The 24,340-nt window shown below is 44.2% G+C and overlaps 6 protein-coding genes across 6 annotated transcripts; 3 read left to right on the top strand and 3 right to left on the bottom strand.

The window, feature by feature from the left end:
• Window positions 1-6,427: 6,427 nt before the first annotated feature.
• F4822DRAFT_434154 (uncharacterized protein) lies at window positions 6,428-7,036 on the top strand (the record flags this gene model as incomplete). The annotated part of the gene is made up of 1 exon (XM_051461958.1): window positions 6,428-7,036. The coding sequence occupies one exon, from the start codon at window positions 6,428-6,430 to the stop codon at window positions 7,034-7,036; it is 609 nt and encodes a 202-aa protein (XP_051309990.1).
• Window positions 7,037-7,537: 501 nt separating this feature from the next.
• F4822DRAFT_63809 (FAD/NAD(P)-binding domain-containing protein) lies at window positions 7,538-9,860 on the bottom strand. The gene is made up of 4 exons (XM_051463785.1): window positions 9,716-9,860; window positions 8,995-9,603; window positions 8,863-8,937; window positions 7,538-8,784 (listed from the first exon to the last, which is right to left on the bottom strand). Exons 1-4 carry the CDS (start codon window positions 9,747-9,749, stop codon window positions 7,688-7,690), a joined length of 1,815 nt encoding a protein of 604 aa, XP_051309989.1. The 5' UTR covers window positions 9,750-9,860; the 3' UTR covers window positions 7,538-7,687.
• A 2,003-nt stretch (window positions 9,861-11,863) lies between these two features.
• F4822DRAFT_63685 (carbohydrate-binding module family 18 protein) lies at window positions 11,864-13,798 on the bottom strand. Its single transcript, XM_051463783.1, has 3 exons — window positions 13,487-13,798; window positions 12,410-13,411; window positions 11,864-12,262 (listed from the first exon to the last, which is right to left on the bottom strand). The coding sequence occupies exons 1-3, from the start codon at window positions 13,583-13,585 to the stop codon at window positions 12,038-12,040; spliced, it is 1,326 nt and encodes a 441-aa protein (XP_051309988.1). The 5' UTR covers window positions 13,586-13,798; the 3' UTR covers window positions 11,864-12,037.
• F4822DRAFT_63749 (nicotinate phosphoribosyltransferase) lies at window positions 13,797-16,018 on the bottom strand. Its single transcript, XM_051463784.1, has 4 exons — window positions 15,988-16,018; window positions 15,352-15,890; window positions 13,868-15,274; window positions 13,797-13,815 (listed from the first exon to the last, which is right to left on the bottom strand). The coding sequence occupies exons 2-3, from the start codon at window positions 15,545-15,547 to the stop codon at window positions 14,061-14,063; spliced, it is 1,410 nt and encodes a 469-aa protein (XP_051309987.1). The 5' UTR covers window positions 15,548-15,890; window positions 15,988-16,018; the 3' UTR covers window positions 13,797-13,815; window positions 13,868-14,060.
• F4822DRAFT_63673 (Sec61beta family-domain-containing protein) lies at window positions 15,971-17,347 on the top strand. The gene is made up of 4 exons (XM_051463782.1): window positions 15,971-16,396; window positions 16,539-16,743; window positions 16,797-16,892; window positions 16,943-17,347. Exons 1-4 carry the CDS (start codon window positions 16,394-16,396, stop codon window positions 16,975-16,977), a joined length of 339 nt encoding a protein of 112 aa, XP_051309986.1. The 5' UTR covers window positions 15,971-16,393; the 3' UTR covers window positions 16,978-17,347.
• Window positions 17,348-19,512: 2,165 nt separating this feature from the next.
• On the top strand, window positions 19,513-23,725 carry F4822DRAFT_438798 (glycosyltransferase family 1 protein; the record flags this gene model as incomplete). The annotated part of the gene is made up of 6 exons (XM_051462562.1): window positions 19,513-19,627; window positions 19,690-20,371; window positions 20,422-20,658; window positions 20,715-21,482; window positions 21,544-22,343; window positions 22,401-23,725. The coding sequence occupies 6 exons, from the start codon at window positions 19,513-19,515 to the stop codon at window positions 23,723-23,725; spliced, it is 3,927 nt and encodes a 1,308-aa protein (XP_051309985.1).
• Between the last annotated feature and the right edge of the window lie 615 nt (window positions 23,726-24,340).

Here is a 24,340-nt window from a genome sequence, read left to right as displayed (position 1 = left end):
TTTTAACAAATGATCTAGGATGTTCTACAACAATTCCTTGGAAAAAACACTTTCGTATACTTAGACAACATTCTGATCCATTCAAGAACTAGAAAACAACATAAGAAGGATGTACACAAGATACTCAAGGCCCTAAGAAAAACTAAACTTCTCGTAGACCTAGATAAGAATGATTTCTTCATCCAAAAATTTGACTACCTTAGATATACAATCTCTCCAAGAAAAATCAAAATCTAGAAATCCAAAATATCCACAATAAGGGAATGGCTGACCCCAGAAATCATCATGGGAATACAAGCCTTCCATGGTTTTTGCAACTATAGCAGAGCCCTAATTAAGGATTTTGGGAAAATTATGGAACCAATAATGGCTATAATACGTGTCAAAAATCCAAAGGATTTTAAATAGATACAAGAAGCAGAAAAAGCATTCCAAGAAATGAAGAAGATTGTAATAAAGGATCCAGTAATGAGGCTGCCTAGCCTAAACAAGAGGAAATGATTACATACTGATGCCTCAAATAGAGTAATAGGAGCAACATTGGAGCAACTGGAAGATAATGGAAAATGGCACCCAATTGCCTATTTTTCCAAAATCTTTAAGGGATTAGAAATGAGATATAAAATATATGACCAAGAATTAATAACTATTTACCAAGCACTAAAGGAGTGGAGACCATAGGTATCAAGAACTACTAAACCCTTGGAAATCTATTCGGATCATTGTAATCTCAAGTCTCTCATAACTACTAAGGTTCTTAATAATAGACAATCACAGTGGATAGATGATCTTACACATTTTAACTTCAAGATTCACCATATTAAGGGAAAAGAAAATATTCAGACGGACACTCTCAGTAGACCAAAAGGTCTCAATACCAAAGAGGTCAGAAAAAAAAGGGCAATATTCCAGGAAACATCCAACGGCACCTTAGTATTATCGGTGGTATATCTAACCAAACCATAATATAAATGGAAACAAAGGATTAAGAAAAAAGTCCTACAAATCAAGGATATTCTACCGATACAGGATTTTATCATTAAGGATATAATATCATACAATAGGAAAACCTACATACCGCCAACACTACAAGAAGAATTTGTACAAGAGATACACGAATACCTTCTACATAGATATTTGGGAATCTTTAAGACAATTACACAACTACAGGAAATATATGACTTCCCGGGAATCAGGGGAATAGTCAAGAAGGTCATCTCAAACTGTAACATCTACAATAAGGTTAAGGGAGCTAGATATAAACTGTATAGGCTTCTACAACCTATTAATGTTCCAGATAGACCATGGGATACTGTTGCATGGGATTTTATCACCAAACTACCCAAATCATAACATTTGGTAACCAAGGAAGAATATAATGGTATATAGGTTATCACCGATAAACTTACAAAATACAGGTACTTTATGCCATTTAAGGAAACTTATACAACCGAAGATTTGGCTTTCAAATTTATCGAAAAGGTCTTTAGCAGATATGGGCTACCAAAGAGGATTATTTCAGATAGAGACAAGTTCTTTACCTCAAAATTTTGGATTAGCCTAATAAAGAGACTAGGGGTTAAACAGAAGCTTTCTACGACAGCTCACTCTTAGATTAATGGCCAAACAAAGTGACTAAATCAGACACTAAAACAATACCTACAGAACTACGTTAACTATAAACAGGATAACTGGGTGGAACTCTTACCACTCGCTATATCCTCATACAATACTTCGGTTAGCAATACCACCAGGATATCACTATAGGAAGTACTATATGGACGATAAGCAAATGTAGAATAGGAACCATTAATAAACAAAGCTACCCCAAAATTAGAAATAGTACCACCTAGAACAGAAACATTTGCTATCAGAACCCTGACACTACAAGCTAAGCTCAAGCAACACCTCGAATTTCTACAACACAAAATGACAACATACTATAACAAAAAGAAAATTAAAGGATCAATTCTACATAAAGAAGATAAGGTCTATCTCTTACAAGACAAACAACACTCTACATTAAAAACACCTCAAATTCAAACCAAGAGACCAAGCGAAAAATTGGATTTTAAGAAACTAGGACCCTTCTTAATTAAGGAAGCCCTTTCAAGAACAAATTATTAATTACAATTACCAACAAGTATGAAATTAAGAACCAATATATTTCATATCGCTATGCTTAAACCAGCACCTAGAGACACCAAACTTAAAGGAAATGTCGAACTGGAAGAAGATCCAGAAGAATATAACATCGAAGCCATTTGTGATTCTAGGATTATTAATGATCAGATCGAATACTTTATTAAATAACTTGACTATTCGAAAGAAAATAATACCTGGGAACCACAGAAACATCTTATAAATAATAGGGTCCAAAGGTTGATTAAAGGTTTTCACCACCAGAACCCTAACCAACCAAGGCCCATGCAGCCGCAGTCGACAATGACATCAAGCCAAGATCAAAATTTACCCCAGACAAGGAGGAGGGGAAGGCCAAGGAAGAAGCCTCAGAGATAGGAACGCCGTATCCCCGTTCGATTTGGATCTGTTCTTCGATAATGCAAGCCCGTTCCTCTGCCAGGCGGGCCTATTCTTCTTCGATATCCTGCTCCTTACCAAGTTTTAACAATTCTAGACCACACCTTTTTAACAAATCCTCCTGGCAACAAAGTTGTTGCAACTTGCTGATCTTCTCTGCCATCTTTTCTTGTAGATGGATTAGTTTGTCTTCTGTATCTTTGCGTTCTTGTTCTAGATGAGTACGGGCCTGGGAAACATGGTTAAGAGTATTTATCTCCAGGATGTCGCAGTGTTTTCGATTCTAATGAGTACAGTGGTTATAGATTCCAAAACCAATGGATAAAAAGCAATCTTCTTCGGAAACATCATAGTTGGAACAAGGAAGGATGGGTTGACCATGAGTTTTAATGTAATCAGCGCAAGTATGGCATTCCTACCATTGATTAGAATGAATATTTGACTTTTGCACTTTCCCAGACATGGTTTCTATACAATGAGCATAGAAATGAAGGAGGAAAAAGATACATACCTTTTTTTTATCTTTAAGGGTAAAGATTCAGAAGGGAGGGGTATAATGTTATAAACCATCTATAAGAGACCTTTGTCGGATCATGAGGGATGGAGTATAGGCAACCTATCATGGTTAAATTCTGGATTGATATGCTAAGATATAACACATCGCAATATATCGCAGCATATTGCAACACATCGCAACACATCGCAACACATTGCAACACATCGCAATACATTGCAACACATCATAACAAATCTCAGGATAGGAAGGAAGGAAGGAACAACTATATAATCATGGATATTTCCTATATATCTAATCATTTTTTCCATAGTTCTTTAATTATTAATTTAAGATTATTTTTTCAAATATAATGAAAGGATTCTAAGTCTCTCTAATAAACAGAATATATTTAACCATTTAACCTACTATTAATATTGTTACCTTTAAATTAAGAAAATCCCGGATTAGCCAATCCAGCAACGATTATACCTCTCTGAGGCATAGGTTTGTCACACATCTATTATTCCTCCTATAATAGGTTTTCCCTATAAAAAGATAGATAAAATCTTATACATGTAAGCCAATCCTTAACATCCAAAATTCTATTATAAATTAGTAGATCTGTTGGTTTATATCCCTTAATAAATGGAAAAGAGATCATTATTCTTTCCCTTCTTGGTTAAAGATTTCTGCCTCCCTTTTCCTTCCTATCCTTTCCATTATCATTGTTGTTATCGTCTGGAAGTCCAGGGGATGCCAGTTATTAAGAGATTCCCAATGGAGATCCTTCAGAGGCCTTTCCTAATCTAGTTTCTTTTAAAGTCAATTCTTTTTCAAGCCTTTTAATCTCTTTAAGGATAGCCATTGCTTTAACTTACCAATCAAGGGCCTCTTCCTCCTCCTGGTCATCCCCTCCTGTTCTGACATTGATTTCCTCCTGCATTTCCGATTCCGGGGCTTACAAGTATATCTTAGGAGGCATTATTTTATTAATAAATTGGAATATTTCCCCTATTAATAACAGGTCTTAAATAATATAAACAAATATAGATATTCTAGGCAATAATGGATTAGATTATTATAAATCACTTAAATCTTTATTCTAAAATTCTTTTTTATCTGATTCTTTTTTATTTTCTAGGTTAGGATCTACTAGTTTATCCCATATTTAATTATGGTACCCCTTAAAAGATAATTTTTAAAAGGTATAGAAATTTTCTGTTTTATCTTTGAAAATTAGTGAAATAAAAGAAGGTTTGATTAATAATGATAAAGGAATATCCTATAGATGGCTTATACCATTTCTTAACCTAGTACTAATATTGATTAAAAAATTATCAAAATGTGATAAACTTATACCTCAGAGAGGTATAGTCATTGCTGGATTAATTAATCCAGGGTTTTCTTGATTTAAAGGTAACAATATTAATAATAAATTAAATAATTAAGTATATTCTGTTTGTCAGAGAGGCTTAAAATCCTTTTACTATACTTAAAAGAATAATCTTAGATTAATAATTAAAGAATTATAAAAAAAATAACTAGATATAAAAGAAATATTTATAGTTATATAATTTAATATCCTTCTTTTCATCCTGTTTTGCTCTGTTCTATTCTAGAGTAAGGCAGAATAATACCTCCTTTACTCTGTTCTGCTCTGGAGTAAGGCAGAGCAGCACTTCCTTTACTCTGTTCTGCTCTGGAGTAGGATAGAGCACTGTGCTCTGTTAGCTAACAGAGTAGACTGGCTTGCCATAATTTCTCCGCGATTGGGTGCCTGATGCCCCACCCGATTAGAAGGATGCAACCGTAAGTTGTTGGGTTGTGACACATCGCCATGTTTGGGCACCCGGGGCTCCTCCATATACATTCTGCGAAGTCTGTGAAACTGTTGCCTATAAATTGAAGTTAGATGCTTAATATTCCACAGTGACGAATACAGAGGCAAGGAAAAGCACCTGGATGCTCACTGTTCTGCGCATACTATAATGGAATTTAGGGGATTGTTAAAGGAGGAGCGACGACTTACTTCGCCGCCGATGGGGTGTACCTCCCACCAAACGCTTTTATAACCTTCTCACCAATACTCTTCCAACCTCTAATTTCAAGGTCCGGATTCACCTCCTTCATAATTATCAAGAGGAGTTTAGAATTCTCTTTATTGCTCCAGGGCTTCGTTCCAGATCCCCCGTTGCGAGGTTTGCATACGTCGGTGGTCATCCTGAACTAGTGAACAGAGACTTCTAAAACGAAAAGTGACTACAATAAATCAGGTTAATGGGGTTTACGGTGTATCTACGTGCTATTTAAGGCACAGTTCATCGCTCTCCGTCCAGATACGAATTGGGAAGCAGAAGCAGCGGAATATAAAGAAGGTGTAGTAAGTCAACAAGTATCGAATATATTCAGCCAAAAAAAAAAAAATATACCTAAATATCCTTTTCACTGTGCAGCTACGTCGGTCTTGAGAGCCGAGGTAAGAAATAAGTTTTCGTCGTGGGACTGTCGGAGGATAGCAGAAGGCGGAAGGGAGGTGAAGTGAGGAGGGGGAAAGAGTTAGAGCTGAATTGATACAGGAAGTTGAATTGTAGGATGATTTGGAAAACCAACAGTAGAACTCTACTGAATTGGGGGCTACTGTTGATAAATCTCGTCAGGAAGGCACGTAATCTTGTGGCCCTAACACAATGATGGGAGAGGAGAAGTTAATCACACTGAGCACATAACTTACAAATGCTACTTCCGGATATTTTTTCCATCGCCAGTAGATAACGTGAGCGAGTTTATTTAAGTTGACTCTACTGGCTTTCCGTTCCTTCCTTGTATTAATATGGGCAACCGCATATGTGTGTACCTTCCAGGTTTCCTCATTGATTGAGTTTGCCCTCATGGCTATAAATTCCACCCAAATACAAACACGCCTAGCAATCCTCCAAACTCTTCCATACATTCCTACAATCCATTAAATCTACCAACAAATTTCCTCATGCCCTCAACTCGATACCTACCTGGGTACCTACAGAACGACTGTACTTGAACTACCTCCAAAGGAAAGGCGAGAAAGCGTCCTTATAGAGGTTATCTTGACTTCTCATCCACTAATTCTTTCGCGCACATTGATCCCTCTCACCGGCGCACCTCCCGTTTCCGACCTCCAACATTCACATAATTCATAACGCCTTTAGCCAATACACACAAGCCTTTAAACTATCAACCACACTCAGGCTCAATCTATCTACTTACCAAATGAAACAATCAGCAGTCTGATTCAATCGGCAACATCGACCACTGGTAAAGCCAAGGTAATCCAATCCCATCTTGAGTCTCCGCTTTGTCAAACAAAGGTACCAGTCTCGATATATACAATCCAGCTAATATGGCTATTTCCAGATGCCTTCATCAACGCTATTGATGGATTATATCCCCCGAGATGGATTCATATGGCAAAACAAAGACAGGATACCGACCTTGAAAGGACCCCTTGCTCGTACCATCTGCAGAGAGATGAAGCGCAGAGCCGGAAAGCGTCTCGATAGAGGAATCGCCACGAAACAGGTGGCCACCCTCTTCTACCGGGCGCATGATCTCATTCATCAATGTCAAGAAATGGGCCCCGAAGCTTTCTGGAGAGAGGTTGGTCAGAAAGCAAAGTGGGCCAAAGATATTGAGGGTGTCGATCTCTACGAATTTTCAATTAAGGTCATTGCGGCAAGACGTCGCTTTCACGCATTTAAAGATTGGGTCATTGACGGCGGCAACGTAGGAAAGCACTCGGATAAGCGTTTCTTCAATGCCGCCAACGACGCGATCGATAAATTCACAGGGGCACTGAAGAAGACGTACGGCCAACATTCGGAGACTCGAAACTTGTATTATCCAAAGTGGACGGACGACCAGGGAGAAGAATTAAGAGAAGGACTGCAGAAAAGCGACAGCCTGATGAATGAGGAGATCGACGATCTGCAGGAGGGCCGGAAAGATGCGCCCTCAGCAGACTGAGCGCAAGGTAAGTAACCAACTCCCCGACTCTATTCGCCCCTACCTACCAATATCCCCTTACTAAGCTTCAGATCAGAGGGCCCCTAAGCCTTTGATCTACGTTACACTCCTCCACCAGGGCCAGACGCCATTCATCCTAGGTTAGGTACCTAGGTAGTCTCGTATCGCTGACGAACTTCCACCAATTATGATGGTCCTACACCACTCATGTAGGTGCTGGAGACGAAATACATGACTTGATTTCCAAGAGCCTGCGGGGACTGGAGTGACCCGCAGAGGGACAGACTAAGGAGCGGAAGCAGTCAGCCAGATTGGAGGTCTAACTTCTAGGAGAGGGTTACATCATGAGAGGTATTAGGCAGCTTACCAATGGACAAAGGGGGAATTCCCGTTAATGTATCTAGAACTTCGTAATAGTCAGCCTTGAGCTCTTCGCGCAACAATGTCGTTACTATTCCCCTTATACGCCTGTTCTTATGACACGATATTAGCACAGAGACATATAATGTGAGCATGGAGGCGAGAGAAAGGGAACTCTCAAGGCATAGATATCTCATACCGTCTCCGTTCATTTAGACAAGCTATTTGCGCAATGAGTAATATCTCTACCACAAACCAACAACAATCAAAGAAACTATCATACACACAACATCATTCACTCCGAGCCTTTCCGTTCATCTGGCTTCCCTTCTGCTTCTTCAACCATTCCTCAGTGATATGCCGATAATCCTCAGGCCCATACGAACTATAAATCTCCGCCAAGAAACCTCCCTTCCTAAAAGGATTTAGACCAAGATCTCGCTGGAGTAAATCGAAATATGGCACAGCGTCGAAGACGAAATTCGGTCCTTTACTACCCCATTCCGTGGGATACCGCCATTTTCCGAAGCGATTGTGTAACATAGTTTCGTAACGCAGTTTTGCCAGGGCTTCCTCGTCGTCGATGGCTTTGGCGGGGTCTATGGTTAGTTGGCCTGTGAAATAGGCGCTTATCCATAGCGCGCTTATGTGGGCGGTCGTGATATTGCTGAAATTGGTTTGTAGGCCGATGAAAGCGATATCGCGAGGACGGAGAAATCGGGGTGATGGTGGGATTAGGAAGCGATGGAGCATGTATGGTGTTGATGCCATTTGGCTTTCTTTGTCGAAGCTAATGCCTTTCTGGTCAGTTATGGGGATGAACTTCTTATTGAACACTGGCTGTTGTCGAAGTCTTGGGAAGCGATTCAAGATTTCTTCGTCGGCGCGCTTGATGAGGGAGACTTGGTTCGCTAAGTCTTCGGTGGGAGCATCGTCTACTATTTCGTGAGGTATTCCGAGTTCCTTTTCGATACCTTTAGGCAAGAACTTCATAGGAGGTGCATGTTTCCAACCGGTATTCAAGTAGAAAGCTTCGGACTCAAATATCGTGCCGTCCGCGAGATGAACTTTTCCCGGACTTAGAGAAGTGATTTCTCCGATGTGTATCTCAACCCTGTCGCTTTTCACAAGCTCGAAAAAGTCGGACTCGTAATTGAGAATACTGTAGCTGCATCCGGTAAACATAACATCAAGCCAAGGCTTCAACAGGGCTGTTTTTGGATGCGAGTCGTATTTGTTTATCGAGATTACGTCTTGGGCCATCACATTCCAGAATCGGTCAACTAGGGATCGACCGATGGCTGTGCCATGGTAGAGTTGTCGAATCAACCAGTACCCGTCGGCATCACCCCAAATACAGGGGCTAAACCATGATAGCATGCGCATATCTGAATCATCGTTAGAAACAACACTTCAAGGGTTGATATTAAAATAAATTGGATATGTAGAAGTTAGATTGAACTTACTAGCAAGCTTCTCGATCCATTGCTTGAAAGGGGTTACATATGCGGGTGCCATCCAGACCGGACCATGGCCACTCGCTGTTTATCTGAGTCAGCCAACAGTCATGAAACTTCAGGGGCTTTGAGAACACTCACATCTTATCACCCAATGTACCTTAACACCGGCCTTTGCATACTGATAAACAGCATCCCAGCCAGATTTCCCCGCGCCAAACACAGTAACAGTCTTCGCTTTCAGGGTATCACTATTTTTCCCGAACTCCCCACTATGGAAAATCTTCCCACCAAATCGATCCTCTCCTTCAAAGTGAGGGATAAAAGCTTGTGACAGTATTCCCGTAGCAATAACAAGATGACGGGCGAATGCTTTACTGGTCTGTTCTATCCCGGTATGCTTTAGGGTTAGAGTCCATCCGCCCGTCTCCGTATCATGATGTTCCGCAGAAAGAACAATCGTCTGCAGACAAAGAAAATCCAGGAGTCCAAATTCCTTAGCATACGCTTTTAGATAGCCGTTGACCGCTTTGCCGGGGATATGCTCTCCGGCTTTCACACCAAGCTTATCGCCGTCCATAGGAAAATCAGGGAACTCATATGTCCCCAGGAGATTGTTGCTTTTCAGGCCTTGAAACAAGCGGTTCTCGGCCCATTTGCCGCCCAAAGATGGCTCGCCATCGAAAATTGCGATGGAGCTATCGGGTTGAAGGCAGTGAAGCTGCTTTGCGGCACCTAGTCCGTGGAATCCTATGTAGAGAGTACTTAGTTAGTACTGTGTTCGTGGCTTTTTCTGTGAAACCACACGCTCTCATTAATCTGAGACAGTATAATTAGTGGTTGTGATACTTGAGTTACTTACCAGCGCCCACTACCACATAGTCTATTTCCTCCATTGTAGAAAAGATGGGTTTCTCTCATTTAAGATGTTTAGGTGAGGTTAATTAGATTGTCGTTTATAAGAGTGGTTATAGCCATTAGGTATGGCCTTAGAAGTGTGTTACGTTGGGTTAATAAGAGAAAAATCTAGAGCGTGACAAATCTACCTGGGTACCCGAGGAGGCACAGAAAAGCGGCACAAACAACCGCCATTCCCGTTGCGGAGGGAATGTCACTAAAAGGCCGCTTTAGAAGACCGTCTCATGGATATGTAATCTATCTTACCGATGAGGTAGCACAAAGCCATAGGGGTGGGATTCGTATTACCCATAGCTGATCAATATCCCCTTGAAATTATTTGGTTGGTCGCCTTTGCTTTATGAGTGTATGTTGTTGGTGAAGTTGAAGCTTACATCGTCTAAATGATAATATTAGGTGCCCGAATAGGTATTTTGGCCATTGTCATGTGGTCACTAGCACCTGTGTTCCGAGCAATCGGGTGTTTGCGAGTTGGAGTCTGCTTGTCCCTTTGAGCCGGTGCTATTCGACGCGTGGTTGTCATACCTAAGCTAGGCAGGTATTGTCGGCCATGGGGGAACATGATGGACACTGTCGTTACTATTGCAGTGTATCAAGAGTAGCTCGGAGATTAAACTGGTCCGCATTTGAATACTTTAACCAGACGGTTACTCAGTCTGGCTCGGTCGTATCAGTTTCCCTAAGTCGGCACGCGATTGTCTATAATGGAATTGCGAAATGCCTACCTATGCAAATATCATAGGCTGTCGGAACGCCTGATGCAGTTGGGACCGTGGCAAACGGGACGAACGGGGTATCTTGTTCCCGAGCACCTTCAAATATAGGCCAAAATAGGAAAGCAACCCTTGAGTTGAAGAATCGTTGTCGACTAAGTCTGTCGATAGTCATCATCTTCAGATTCGACTGGTTAGATATTCAAGCCGGGTCGTCCTGGTCTGGCCGCTAAAAGCGGCGCTGCTAGCATTCTTATCGCGGTTGACGGTATCTAGGTAGATCCAACCCTAGAGCTATTTGTCTAGACTCCTATCAGCTAGCTATGTCATATCAACTCACCTGTGTTATTGTTGGAAATCTCCATACGCTTGTACTTGGTACTTAGTCATATCTCCAGTCCGGCGGTGCGGGCCGTCCCAAATGAGGCCCTTGTAAAGCTTGGCTTAATCTTTCTTTTATGGTGGGGGCTTCTTCTTCATGATTTGCGCCACTCTATGCACCGTACTAATAGTCTAATAGTTACAGTGAGTTAGTTACTTAAAACTCCGGCTTGGGTAGGTACCTCATTACCTACCTTGGTACGGGGATGTCTTCAGCAGCTCTCTGTAGACCACAGCTCGGATGACCAGGGAATGCTCTGTTGCCATGACTAAACCCAGCGCGCTGCCTAGGTAACAGTCGTCTCTTTGACCGAGAAAGCGTTCGGCACGGCGAATGACGACGTCGGCGTATCGGCGCCAGGAGAAACCGGACTTGGCCTGATCCTCGTTTTGTTTGCCACTTCTCAACTTGAATCCACTCTTGATGACATTTGGAAAGATGTAGAGTTTAGTATACCGAGTGACGGAATTGAAGACAGGGAAGAGCCGAGGAGAGCCGAAAATATCTTCTGAGGTCCGAGCTTCCAAAGCTATGTGTTTGCTTGGAGACGGACAAGATGAAGTCATCCAGACGAAGAAAACAACTCCGTTCAATAGTATTCTCTACACAAATCCAACAAACCTCTCTTGATGTAGTTTGAAATGAAGGGATTACGGTTTTAGGTAGGTATTCGCTAGGCTAAGTTTTCTATTCGTAGTTCATAAAACGTCGCATCCGTACTACCCGCATGACGTCGTCGTGCTTCTTACCAATGGTTACACGAAGTATTTCCCTTTTAGGTTAGACTCTGCGAGGTTCCAAACAACTGAGGCTTCATCTATTTATTGATAGAAAGATCTACACTTATAGGCCTTGTTTCAAACAGGTTCATCTAATATGCATGCAACCTTGGGCTTACGTGGGGTGTTCAATAGAAAATCGCTACTTTCACCGAGACATAAATATAGTGGGTTCTAGACATCTAGAGAAGCTCCAGTGAATCCTAACAAACTTGAAGGCGCAAGGGAACTGTTACCACGATCCCACATGATCGCAAACCCAATACATAAATTCATATAAGCGTAACAGTGTTATCAATTCATCATACATGATATATACAAGCACCCAACCTTGATCTATCTTACAATTACACTTTTATCCCATAGTATATACAATCTGATATATACGCTTCTTAGCTACACGTACCAAAGCCCTTCTGACAGCCCGTGCCGCAGTAAGTGCTGCCGGTACCACAGTATCCGTATTGGCTGCAACACTGTCCTGCAGCGCACGCCAAATTGAATCCCGTACCACAACGGCCGTTCGTCGTAACCGGAAATGTCGTAGCCGCAGCAGTAGTCGTTGATGACTTAGTAGATGTTGTACTAGTAGTACTAGTACTAGACGGAGCCGGAGCCTACTTCAAGTAAAGAGAAACGTGTTAGCGGTCTGACTACTTTTAACAATTTATAGCAAGAAATCATTCGGTAAAAAGGGGGTGGGGTACAACCACACGCCACTAAAAAGGGGTAAGACAAGAATCAAAGGGAAAAGCTCAACTCACCACACAGGACAACCTAGTATCCGAAGACGAAGTATTCAAATCCCTCTTCAAATTCTGATAAAAATTCAACCCATTAACCACATTCGCCGCCGCATACGTAGCCTCCCACACACTAACCCCGCCAAAATTCCCCCTACAATAATACGCATCAATCAAATTCTGCGCCTGCGCAGGCGTAACCACACTAGAAGCCGCCGCCGCACCACTCGACCCAGGCAGACCAATAAATAGTTTCGCATTCTTACTCGGCGTACTCGCGAGCCAAGTAGTCCAAGTATCAAACGTGAACCCGGCGGTATTAAACGTAGCACCGGGTTTATAGCCGGTATTCGAGTTAACCCATGTCGCGGCGGAGCACTGGGGTGTGTTATAGTATTGGATAAATAACATATCAAATGTACCGCGCTGTAGCACGCCGTTGAGATTAGCGTCCGGGACTACGCATTGCGGCGACGCGGTTAGGAAGTACTGCGATCCGGCGCCGGAGCCGAAGTTCGTGCGGAGTTGGGAGACGAGTGCGTTGTACCCGGCCCAGTTATCGGTGGGTGGGTGCTCGACGTCCAGGTCGAAACCGTCGACTGTGAAACCTACGCCGTTGTAATCAAAGGGGCGCGGCTTGTTGGCATTGACCCATGCCGTCGTGCGCGGGCCGAAGAGGCCCCATAATGTGTTGGCGAAGTTGGTTCCATCAGTGGCGCCGTTGAGTTGGTATTGCGAAGTCTCGCCACCAAGGGAAAGGATGAACTTCTTGTTGGAAGTTGCGCGGCAAGTATTTAGATCATGCTGGATATTGGGGCAGACATATAGATGGTTATTACTAGCGTTGTTCACGCCGTTATACCCCGGGCCGGCGTACACGGTACCGCCACACTGGTTCCCGAAGTTGAGTCCGGGGAAGCCATTTCCTTGCTGTGGGAACAGGTATACGAACGATAAAACGATAACGTCGATATTCGGATCCGCACAATATGTAGCTAAGCCAGCTTGATTCGGTCCTTGACCCTATTTTCATGGGTCAGCGCCGCCAAGACCTGCCACATGGAATAATGGAGGACGGGGAAGGGGGCAGGTTCCTACCCAGTAGACGGCAACATTGTTCTTAGATGATATACTGAATGCGCCATATGCGATTGACGTTAAAGACGCCAAGGCAAGGCTAAGAGCAAACCGAACCATCTGAATAGTTAGTATAACCCGAAGAGAGGAGAGAACTGGATAATTGAGCAGTGCTTCTCCAGCGTGGAGAAGGATCTACAAACGTTCTGGACTTCGTTAACTTGATTATGCGAGGCCATTACTCCAGAGAACTGGGCTCATCTTGTCTATTTTATAAACCTGGGGAATCATGATAAAGTTCCATGTCGTCTACATCGTGCCTAGACTCTTCCGAATTGACTAGCTATGTCCTGTCTATTGAATCATTAATGGTCCACCAGCGATGTAGAGAATCAACAATACCATAAGGGTCCGATGCAAATCTCGAGGGCCCAGAATAAAAATCGAGATCAGTTGGGTATCGTAGCGCGATTCAGGAACCACTACGGTGGTGGCGATGTATCCCATCTAAATGGCCCAGTTACCAGCCGTCTCCTAACTGACTCGCAGCTGGAAGCGCGCCGGCACATTTTCCGTATCCATATTGACAATACCTTCAAGGTTTAGTAACGTCATCGGCCTTGCCCCATCTCGACGTCTCGTCTCCGCCCGCCCATTCTTTCTCTACATAGCCCAAAAGCTTCTTGACTTCTGCGACCTTGGCTGAGTCGCCTGTATTCTTCCCAATATTATCACTGATTTTAATGGCCGGATTTCCGGCAGCAGAACTCAACTTTATGACAATATTGAGTGGTACTGACTTTTTGCCTGTGCTCAGCTGAGTGAAGTCGTTAGTCAGGAATGTGCCAACACCAAAGGTTGGTTGAAAACCTTGCTCCTCAGATACGCGCTTATACTCGATACATCTATCGATATCTAGCGAGTCAGAGAATACAATATTCCTTTTATCCTTGATGCCTTGCTTGTCGTAGAACTCGCGCATCAATTTAACAAAGTTCGCAGGGTCACCTGAATCCTGACGTACACCGGCATAGACGTCGGCATATGTCCTGGACGAAGTTGTAGGGCGAGTACCCTCATCGAGGAGTGGTATGTTCGGAGTATCGGGGAGATATCTGATGGGTTTGCTAAACGCCTTCAAAAACTCCGGAGTTCCAAACGTATCGGTCAATGCTATTCCTAATACACCCTCGCCGAAGCAGCCAACCCATCGACGTAGAGCCTCCTCTGTCGCCTCTGTATAGTCATTTGTGATGGCTGCGATACCCATAAACCATTCGTGCGCGACGGTTCCGATTGGCGGTAGGTTGAATCGCATGGCTAGGTGGACGTTACTAGTGCCTGAAAGAGTACCCGGCAATCCGCGCTTCTCCCCCTCCTTACTAGATTTCACTAAACCCCTGAAGACCAACGCTTGGGTATGATAGTCGCGTCGTCTCCGGGTTCCGAACTCGGAGAATATGCAACCTGCCTCAAGAAGGCGTATACCTTTCTCATATGCTTTTTGTTCTTGTCCATCATAGTTCCAGTCCTTGTCCATAAACTTGAAGTATGCCTCGGACGTCAGAGCTAGAAGAGGGATCTCATAGAGAATAGTGTCCACCCATTTCCCGCGAATTTCGATGTGAACATCACCTAGTTCGTCATCGGCTCCGGTATCTGCTCCTACGGGAACGAAAGTCGGATTGAGTTGCTCACGGGGTTTCAGACGGAATTCTTTCAAGAAGGCTAGGTAAGGAGGGGTGAGATATTTGCAATGCGTTTGCAAGTATCGGAGTTCATCGTCGGACAGTGATATGTTACCGAGCTCTATAATGAAGGAAAAGAAACGTAAGCACCCAGATATGAATAAAAGTGAGTGATTAGCTATGGCGGTAGACACTTACTGCTAATCTGCTCGCAAAGCCACGAGAAAGCCTTGCGTGAGAGTTTCTTCTCGGGAGTGCGGTTGGTGAAGGCATAGGTGACAGGTACATCAGGGTAATATTTGAAGACGGCACATTGCATAGTTAGCTTATACAAGTCAGTATCAAGGAAGGATATGACCCCTTCCGGGAAAGGTGTAGACCAATCAAAATCCATCTTGGTTATTAAGGAAGAAATAGAAGTAGTTTTGCTTTTGGAGAGCTTCGTGAAATTAGTAATATCGATGAGATTGATATGCCCCTCTTAGAGATAAGCAGGTCAATTAATATCCCGTCAGACTAGATTGATCGTAATTGTTGGATTCCTCAGAAAACAGCAAACGACTAGTGGGGAATTAGTTGATTATTAAATAATAGCGCAACGGTCGAAACTCCTTATCCCAACTGTTGACTGCTGCCTTCTCTTTGAAATCCACAACTAGGAGTATTCATGGAAGTGATGGAAACTGGTGACAAGGGAAAATAACTCAATTCATTGGTTAGCCTTGTGGATTTAACTTCTGTAAATGTGACGCGCGTAAGTTGCAGGGTGCGTCACCCCCACATCACGATGCTTTTACGCTTTATGATGAGAGCCTGCAGCAAAGAATTCCTTACCTAGAAAAATTGAGGTGGGGTATTCTTAGGTTTCGGATCTGTCCGATCATCATCACATGGGTTGAAGCTTCTAGTGGGGTCTTTTGCAGATTGAAAGAGGATCCACTTTATACTGTCTGACATTCATTACGTAATACAGTATAACGGAATAACGGATAAAGCCCTTTTCCGTATACTTAGGTAATCAAGAAAGGAGGCCAGGGTCTGAGCTTTCCAAAATCGTGGCCTCAATTGAACCCCGGATTTTTATTTGGAGATAGCTCCCTAAAAAAGATACCACACCATACATAATCCACACGCGACTTTACCTTCTTTTCATCTACTCGCACATTTTAACGCTTAATCAATCAAGTCGAGGGTGGTTAATTCGTCATTTTATCCATACTTTACTCTTCTAATATTCGCAATGGTATGTTTATTCCAAAAGGAGTAGGAATCCAATTCATGTGATAAGGGGCTGGGCTTCTAAAGACTCATCGCAACATTGTGTGAACTAGCATTGAAGATCGTCTGGTACTCTACGGGTTTGCGCTGACATTGGATATCTATAGTCTTCTCCCCGACCTGCTTCTCCCGTTAACTCGCCCGCCGCTACTGGCGCGAGCACCGGCCGTCCCTCTTCCCCTGCTCCTCCCGGAGGCGCACGAACTGCCATCCGACGACGAGCTGCCGCCGACCAAAAGGAAAAGCTCGCAAATGTGCGACCGAGTAGCACTCGCGCCGCCGGTGCCGGTGGTAGCAGCAGCACAATGCTGAGTACGTGAAGGATTTACAAAATAGATGCGAAACCCGGCACTAATTTTATCCAGGACTCTACACCGATGAATCCCCTGGTCTTAAGGTTGATCCCGTCGTCGTCTTGGTTCTCTCTCTGGTCTTCATCTTCAGTGTTGTTGCTTTACATGGTATGCGGGTCAAATGATGATGGGTAGCATGAATACTAATGAATTCTTAGTTATTGCGAAGATCACTCGACGATTCTCGAGCTAAACGACTACCGGTGGTGGGACGATTTAATAAGGATATTACGTAGCTATCCGATGCGGCGCGGTAATACGACTGCGACTTTCGATTAGATACGCAAGATATCGATTGATGAAGGCAAGGGGAAGGAGTCTCGACATCAGCAGAAATGTTGGACAAATTTGATGTACCAGTCTAGAGCTATGACTCGGATTCTAACAAACGGCCTTTGTACCATATCAAAAACCTGGCGGACTCGCGCAAAAAGTTTCTTTGCCTCAATGGAGATGACATAAATCGGGCGTTATATGCAATTGCAACAGTTTTTTCTCCAAAGATCGCGTTATACCAGTGAGGAGGACGAATATGAACATCCAATGACCTAGAAGAGGTAAATAAACTCGGATAACCCGCTATTCTCAGGGTCGCGATGACACGGTACCGGGCAAATACTCGACATATTAAGATCCAACTAAGGAACAGGAAGTATTCTATGATATACCACTCCGATATAATATCCTGTAACTGTACATGGTAAAGTCGAAACCACCCAATTCGATCTCACTCACTATCACATATCCACTCCATCTAATGACGTTAATCGGAATTCTCTCCAGTCGATCTTTCACTAATCTTACAACATACCTACGCACACTCCCAGAGTCTAAAGCAATCCACACTATTAAGGTCCAGCCTCTCTAAAGCATTAGAGGTATCGTAGTCATTTACGACGATACTTTGCCATCTTCTTGTTCATTATATGGAATGCAGTGGCCTCTCATTTCCGTTACCATCCGCAACGTCTGTCTATCTATCTGTAGGCTTTTCTCTATTTCTGAAGATGCCATTACGATTCACGTAACTGGCGTGGAGATAACTAACCTCTTAAACCGAATATTAAATCGAACAGCATAACTGTATAGCTACCGACGGACGATAAAAGAAACCGACTCGTGATTTGAAGGTGCGAAAGCGAATCCGAAGAGTTGGTTACAAAGCCAAAATTCTTAATCCGGTTTAGTCTCCGGTACGTCCCGTTATGTAATACGGAGTCACTTACGGCGCACTCACCGGATTTACTGCCGGCCCATACATACATATGTACATATGTATGTGTTTCCGTCTCTTTTTGGCGACGTTTATAACCGGCCCCCAACACGTTAGTCTCCCAGCATATGCGACTCGCTTACCGAGGAACGTTGGCTCTACTTCCTTCAAAACTACTTATTTAAAGTAGCGGTCGCTCATAACCAGTGAACAGACATTTATAACGGCTGCCTGCAGTCCTACCAACAAGATTTTTATAGTAAATATTCCTGCAGTCCACTAAATCCAATTCTTTGCCAACTTTATAGCATCGGGTTTGAAATCTATAATGCTGCCTAAGCTAGGTAAGTGATTGTCTTTGTAGATACGTATTATCTAATACGGTGTCGTGCTCTAGGCTACATATACTTACGAAAATTTCGTACAGGGCATTATAGTGGAGAGTTATAAGGCATTTTTCAGCTCGGACTCGTTCTCCAATAAGGCTGACTCGCACTATGGCACAGCCACGAATCCGTCGTCATCGACCTATTAAATGGACCTTCATTTCCAATGACCCCATCGCGCATGAAAAGTACCTCAAAGTATTCAAGTATTTTCTAACACACTGTACAACAATTCAAATTTGAGACATTAATTGGAATAGGTTATTCAGATGATGGTAATGTTAAAAATACTATAAGACATATAAGCCAGTTGGAAATTAAAATATTGAGGCTGAGACTATCCGAGATTCGCTTATAGAATGCGAGAATCGCGAGCTCTAGGGCTGTTAAAGGCGTATATAATCAGGTCACTCTAGCGGTATTACTGGTGGCAGAGCAGTTGCGGAGTACTTAAAACCACGTACCCTAGGCAGGCACCCGCATAATATGAAGCAAGTTGATTGGTTGATAAGAGGGACTTTAGCTCTAGAACGCTGTAGCCTTGTCGTTCCAACCCCTGTCCAACAGCTAATAATTGTTTTTTTGCTCGTTACACAATAAGTACCCTCTTATTCTACTATTATCAACGTGCTGCGCCGGGCGCGGAGCTTCGCGATATCAACCTAAATACGGTACTGTTCTTTCCTCTCTCCCTCACTCTTAATACTACACTCATATTCTCATAACTTCAAGAAATCTTAGTCAATATATTCCAATTCAGTGCCATTACTCAGTATTCTTTTTCTCTCTTCGTATTCCTCGTGATACCTGATTATGATTCTTCTTTTTTATCGTTACTACATGTGATACCCCTCCCTTATCTGTATTTCGTCATTCCCCTCTTCGTGTCTTAATCGCTAGAATCAGGTTTCCCAGAACTTCAAAACTTCAAGATTCTTCATAACATCGTGTCTACAACATTCTACCATAGACTAAATCTTATTCCACATGCTTTCATAACCTTCCTAAACCTATCATAATGACGATCGTCGACGAGAAGAGCGCCAGAGCTCAAACTCCTGGCCGTACTTCCTTCAGCCAAGCTCCAGAGGTCGTTGTAAATGATAATGATGGATATAACACTGGTCTCATGCCTGTCGATACGGAACTTGCAGTTGACGAGGAAATTCCCCCAGCATACAGCGAAAACCTTGACCAATTTTCTCTTCACCAGAATGGGTTTGATGCCGGCGCTGCTGTTACGGGTACGCCCCTCCATCTCATAGCTATATAATACTTCAGTAACTAATATGAGGTTTGATATTAGACGACGGTCGAGTCAACATCAACATAAACCAAACGAGTCCACATCTAGCCGATTTTATCGCACCCGCTCTACGTAACCAGTTAAGAGAGAGCGAAACCGCGGTCGAATCTACTCTCCCTCCTGCCTATATCCCTCCTAGTCTAGGTGGTCAACCGGGTCAGACCCCTCCGCCCCAGTTAAACGTCGTGATACAGATCGTGGGATCTCGGGGTGATGTACAACCATTTGTCGCGCTCGGTCAAATATTGAAGAAAACATACGGTCACCGAGTCAGAGTAGCAACGCATGCGACATTTCAGAAATTCGTCGAAGATAATGGCCTAGAATTCTTCAACATCGGAGGCGATCCCGCCGAACTCATGGCCTTTATGGTCAAGAACCCAGGATTAATGCCCGGTATCGATACGTTGAAAAGCGGTGAGATCGCCAAGCGAAGAAAGGGAATTGAAGAGATCGTTCTTGGCTGCTGGAGATCTGCTATCGAGACTGGAGATGGTCTTGGACCGGCGCCGCGCTTTGATAAACGGCGCAACGACCATGAATCTGAGGAGAGTCCGGGTCCTTTAAGTGACCTCTCTGGCCACAAGCCATTTGTCGCAGATGCGATTATCGCAAACCCACCTAGTTTCGCGCATATACATATCGCGGAAAAACTAGGAGTACCTCTACACTTAATGTTCACGTAAGTCTCAGAAGAAAGTGTATACGAGATTCACCACTAATGAAATAAAGTATGCCTTGGTCGCCGACAAGAGCGTTCCCACAACCGCTGGCGAATATTCAATCCTCAAATACAGATCCGATCACCACGAATTACATCTCATATGCATTGGTTGAAATGATGACATGGCAAGGACTTGGAGATGTAATCAATCGGTTCCGTACAAAGATTCTTGACCTTGAGCCTCTTTCTATACTCTGGGCACCTGCCGTGCTGACTAGACTCCGGATCCCTTACACATACTGCTGGTAAGTCGAAAACTAATAACCCCTTAAAATACACACCAATCTCATACGTACCATAGGTCACCAGCTCTCATCCCCAAGCCGAACGATTGGGGTCAACATATTGACATTGCTGGATTTTATTTCCTTAACTTGGCATCATCTTTCACTCCGGAGCCTGAATTAGCCGCTTTTCTCGAGGCGGGCCCCCCTCCCGTTTACATAGGATTTGGATCTATTGTCGTGGATGATCCTAATGGCTTAACCCGAATGATATTTGACGCCGTAGCCGAGACGGGAGTGCGAGCACTTGTTTCTAAGGGATGGGGCGGCTTAGGAGCGGATTCGGTCGGTATACCAGAGGGCGTCTTTATGCTTGGCAATGTTCCCCACGATTGGCTATTTCAGCATGTTTCCGCCGTCTGCCATCACGGAGGCGCTGGAACCACAGCGGCCGGAATCAATGCGGGTAAACCTACCATTGTTGTTCCATTCTTTGGAGATCAACCTTTTTGGGGCGCTATGGTTGCGAGGGCCGGTGCAGGTCCCGAACCTATTCCGTACAAGAAACTCACTGCAGAGGGATTAGCCGAAGCTATCCGAACGGCGCTGAAACCAGAAACCCAAGAGCGAGCCTACGAATTGGGAGAGAAAATTCGGGAAGAAAAGGGTGCAGACGTTGGAGCTCAATGCTTTCATAAGCATCTTGATGTCGATAGACTCCGATGCGCTTTAGCTCCTAGCCGAGTTGCTGTATGGCGTCTTCGCCGAACTCAGATTCATCTCAGCGCTCTTGCGGCAGCAACACTCGTTAATAACGGGTATCTAAGGTACTCGGATTTGAAACTGTGAGTACATCCTGTTTGAGGCTACATATCATGGCCTAATTATGCTAATATTTCATCTCAGATTCCGTGCCAATGAATACAGTACTGAGGACCACCCGACAGACCCCATATCAGCTTGTACGTCTGCTCTAGTGGGCGACTTTAGTACCATCGCCATGTCTGTGGCAGACCTTCCACGAGGCGTCTTCAAAGCAGCAATAGGCCCGAAATCATCAAAGTCAACTGAAAAAGCTGACGATGACACAACTACTATTGTTTCAGCGGAGGTTAATAACAGTACGCTTTCAGTGGATCGTGTGAGTGCTGCCGACTCTACTACGACCTTGCCAAATGCAGATTTAGCTAGTATACCCTCCCACCCTCTTGGTATGAGGACCGAGAATAGTAGTCTACCTAACCTAGCGCCTACTGCCTCGTTCCCATCAGTTCGTTCAAGGTCTCCATCCGAACCGCCTTCTACCCCTGGCCATCAACGTAACAACTCAATGCAAAGGGTAGGAGCAGCGTCACCGAACTTGATGAGCAATGACAATATTGAAAGGGCAATCGGCGTCGGCAAGAGCGTCAACAATATCGTGGCTGCTGGAATGAAGACACCCATGAACTTCTGTCTGGGACTTGCGAGAGGTTTCAGAAATGCGCCGACACTATATAACGACGATACTGTCCGACCCGCAGAGAAAGTCACGGATTTTGCCAGTGGTCTTAAGATCGCTAGCAAGGAATTCGGTCTTGGCTTCTACGATGGGATCACTGGGCTTGTGACCCAGCCTCTAAGAGGTGCAGAGAAGGATGGTGGTGTCGGAGTGCTGAAGGGATTCGGCAAGGGTATTGGAGGGTTGGTGCTAAAACCCGCAGCAGGTGAGCTACGACAAGGCCAACTCCCGTCATAATTGAGTATACTAACACCTACGGTAGCTATATGGTCTATTCCAGCATATACCATGCAGGGAGTCCATGCCGAAATACGGACAATGTTTGCCCAGAGTGCCCAAAAATACATTATCTCATCCAGAGTTTCTCAAGGTCAAGATGATTTTACCAACGCATCACCAGCGGAGCGTGAGGATATTGAAGTTCGCTGGCTTTCACAAAAGGAGCAAATGAGAGGATTTTATACCTGGAAGCAGAAAGAGAAAGGAAAATCTAGGGACGCGTCTCCCCGCATGGTACCGGGCCACGGAAGTGTTATAACTGAGCAGATCCTTGGCAATGAACCACCGAAGACAGGATGGCTTCACACAAGGAATATGTCTCTCGACGAACGGAAGAGATTGCATGAACAGAAGAAAGCATGGAAGAAAAGGAAAGCAGAAGCAGCGGCAACAGGTGGCACGTTTATCGAGGAAGAACCCCTCTCCAACATGGATAGTACACGTGAACAACAGGATGAGGAGTTCGAACGAGCTATTCTGACCGCAGTGCGAGAAACTTCTAACGGTGATGCTTCTGAAGATGCGCGAATTGAACAAGCGATTCGCTCGAGCGTCAGGGCATTACGAACTAGATCTACAACGGTAGGATCGTACAACTCGACTACGTCCTTCGCATCCAGCGGACAAGATTCCGGATACATGTCCGATATCAAGCGTCCGATACCCGACCCCATGGCCTCGCCGCCGGCACTACCTCCTCGCATCCCCGAAGATCTCATGGATATCACGGACGAGGAGTACCAAGCGCTAATCGAACAAGCCGTGCAATTAAGTATCGCGGACTCACAGCATAGAGGTATCCAAATGCACGACCTCGAGGAAAGCGAAGAAGACGAGGACTTCAAGCGAGCACTCGAAAGATCACAGACGGAGCGTAGTGCTGATGATGAAGATGTGAATTATAAAAAGGCGCTACAAGCTTCGGAGGTTCAACATAAATCCCGAGATTCAGATGAGGAAGAGGAATTAAGAAAAGCGATTGAGGCTTCGCAAAATGAACAGAATAAGGAAGGGGCAGGGGATGATGATGAGTTACGCCGCGCGATTGAGGAGTCGGAACGTGCGCATAAGGAGGAGTTGGCACGGGCGAATAGTTTGAGGACGGAGGAGGATATTGTGCTGGAGTATGTTAAGAAACAGAGTCTTGCGGAGGAGGAGTTTAGACGGAAGAGTAGGGTTAGGAGTATGGGTGTGGGTGAAGATGGGGATGGGGATGGGGAGGTGGATGAGGAGTTGAGACGGGCGCTGGAGGAGAGTATGGCGAGTCGACGGGATGGTGGTGGGGGTGGGCCGTCGAGTTTTCGGTGAGAGGGTGAGGGACGGGGAGATGGGGGGGCGAGGGGTGAGGAGTGAGCATGGATATATGATATTGATACCCCTTTTGGTTTAGAAACGATGCATGCATGATTAGGCACGTAGAAGGAATTGATTATGACTGTCATGATTTTACTTGCGGTGGTTCTTTGGGTGATGGTGTTATAGTGAGTTGTGATAGGAGATGGCATAGGTGACGTATGTGTAAGTGATGGGGTTTGGTTGGTTGCGTGAGGTAGGGCTGAATAGTACCTTCGTATAGGTTAGTAGATCAGATGTGATAGGCATCTATTTGGGATGCTTCGGATTTGACCGGGGGTAAGGTGAAAGTTGATATATGATTCACGCACATATAGCCGACTCGTCATCTACAACTCCAGGTTTTGCTTTTTTTCCTCGTATTCGAAACGAAATCCAGCTCCTGAGTGTGATAAATGACAAGAAGCGTCCTCAACACTTCCTTCTGTCCTACATAATTCTAGAGTTACGCCAACATGACGATTCCTATCTATCTCCCCGGGGGTATGCGGGGCTGAGAGTGCGCGAAACCCGGGGTGAAGGCGAAAGTAATAAGTCACAACTCTGTCGTAGGAGCCGAAACTATGCCAT

This window comes from Hypoxylon trugodes (genome assembly GCF_022578975.1).
Source record: "Hypoxylon trugodes strain CBS 135444 unplaced genomic scaffold F4822scaffold_10, whole genome shotgun sequence".
Classification (NCBI taxonomy): Eukaryota; Fungi; Ascomycota; class Sordariomycetes; order Xylariales; family Hypoxylaceae; genus Hypoxylon; species Hypoxylon trugodes.
Note: the sequence above shows the minus strand (reverse complement) of the source record. Positions and strands in the feature narration are given on the sequence as shown.

Excerpts from the sequence above, each read along its gene's own strand:
- F4822DRAFT_63685 (XM_051463783.1), bottom strand. The coding sequence starts at position 13,585 with ATGGTTCGGTTTGCTCTTAGCCTTGCCTTGGCGTCTTTAACGTCAATC. Across the intron at positions 13,412-13,486 it reads ACAATGTTGCCGTCTACTGG|GGTCAAGGACCGAATCAAGC; the intron begins GTAGGAACCTGC and ends CCATGAAAATAG. Across the intron at positions 12,263-12,409 it reads ATACTAGGTTGTCCTGTGTG|GCTCCGGCTCCGTCTAGTAC; the intron begins GTGAGTTGAGCT and ends TACTTGAAGTAG.
- F4822DRAFT_63673 (XM_051463782.1), top strand. Across the intron at positions 16,744-16,796 it reads TAGCAGCAGCACAATGCTGA|GACTCTACACCGATGAATCC; the intron begins GTACGTGAAGGA and ends AATTTTATCCAG. Across the intron at positions 16,893-16,942 it reads CAGTGTTGTTGCTTTACATG|TTATTGCGAAGATCACTCGA; the intron begins GTATGCGGGTCA and ends ATGAATTCTTAG.
- F4822DRAFT_63749 (XM_051463784.1), bottom strand. The coding sequence starts at position 15,547 with ATGGATTTTGATTGGTCTACACCTTTCCCGGAAGGGGTCATATCCTTC. Across the intron at positions 15,275-15,351 it reads GCTTTGCGAGCAGATTAGCA|AGCTCGGTAACATATCACTG; the intron begins GTAAGTGTCTAC and ends CCTTCATTATAG.
- F4822DRAFT_63809 (XM_051463785.1), bottom strand. The coding sequence starts at position 9,749 with ATGGAGGAAATAGACTATGTGGTAGTGGGCGCTG. Across the intron at positions 9,604-9,715 it reads CTATGTGGTAGTGGGCGCTG|GATTCCACGGACTAGGTGCC; the intron begins GTAAGTAACTCA and ends CTCTCTACATAG. Across the intron at positions 8,785-8,862 it reads ATGGATCGAGAAGCTTGCTA|ATATGCGCATGCTATCATGG; the intron begins GTAAGTTCAATC and ends ACGATGATTCAG.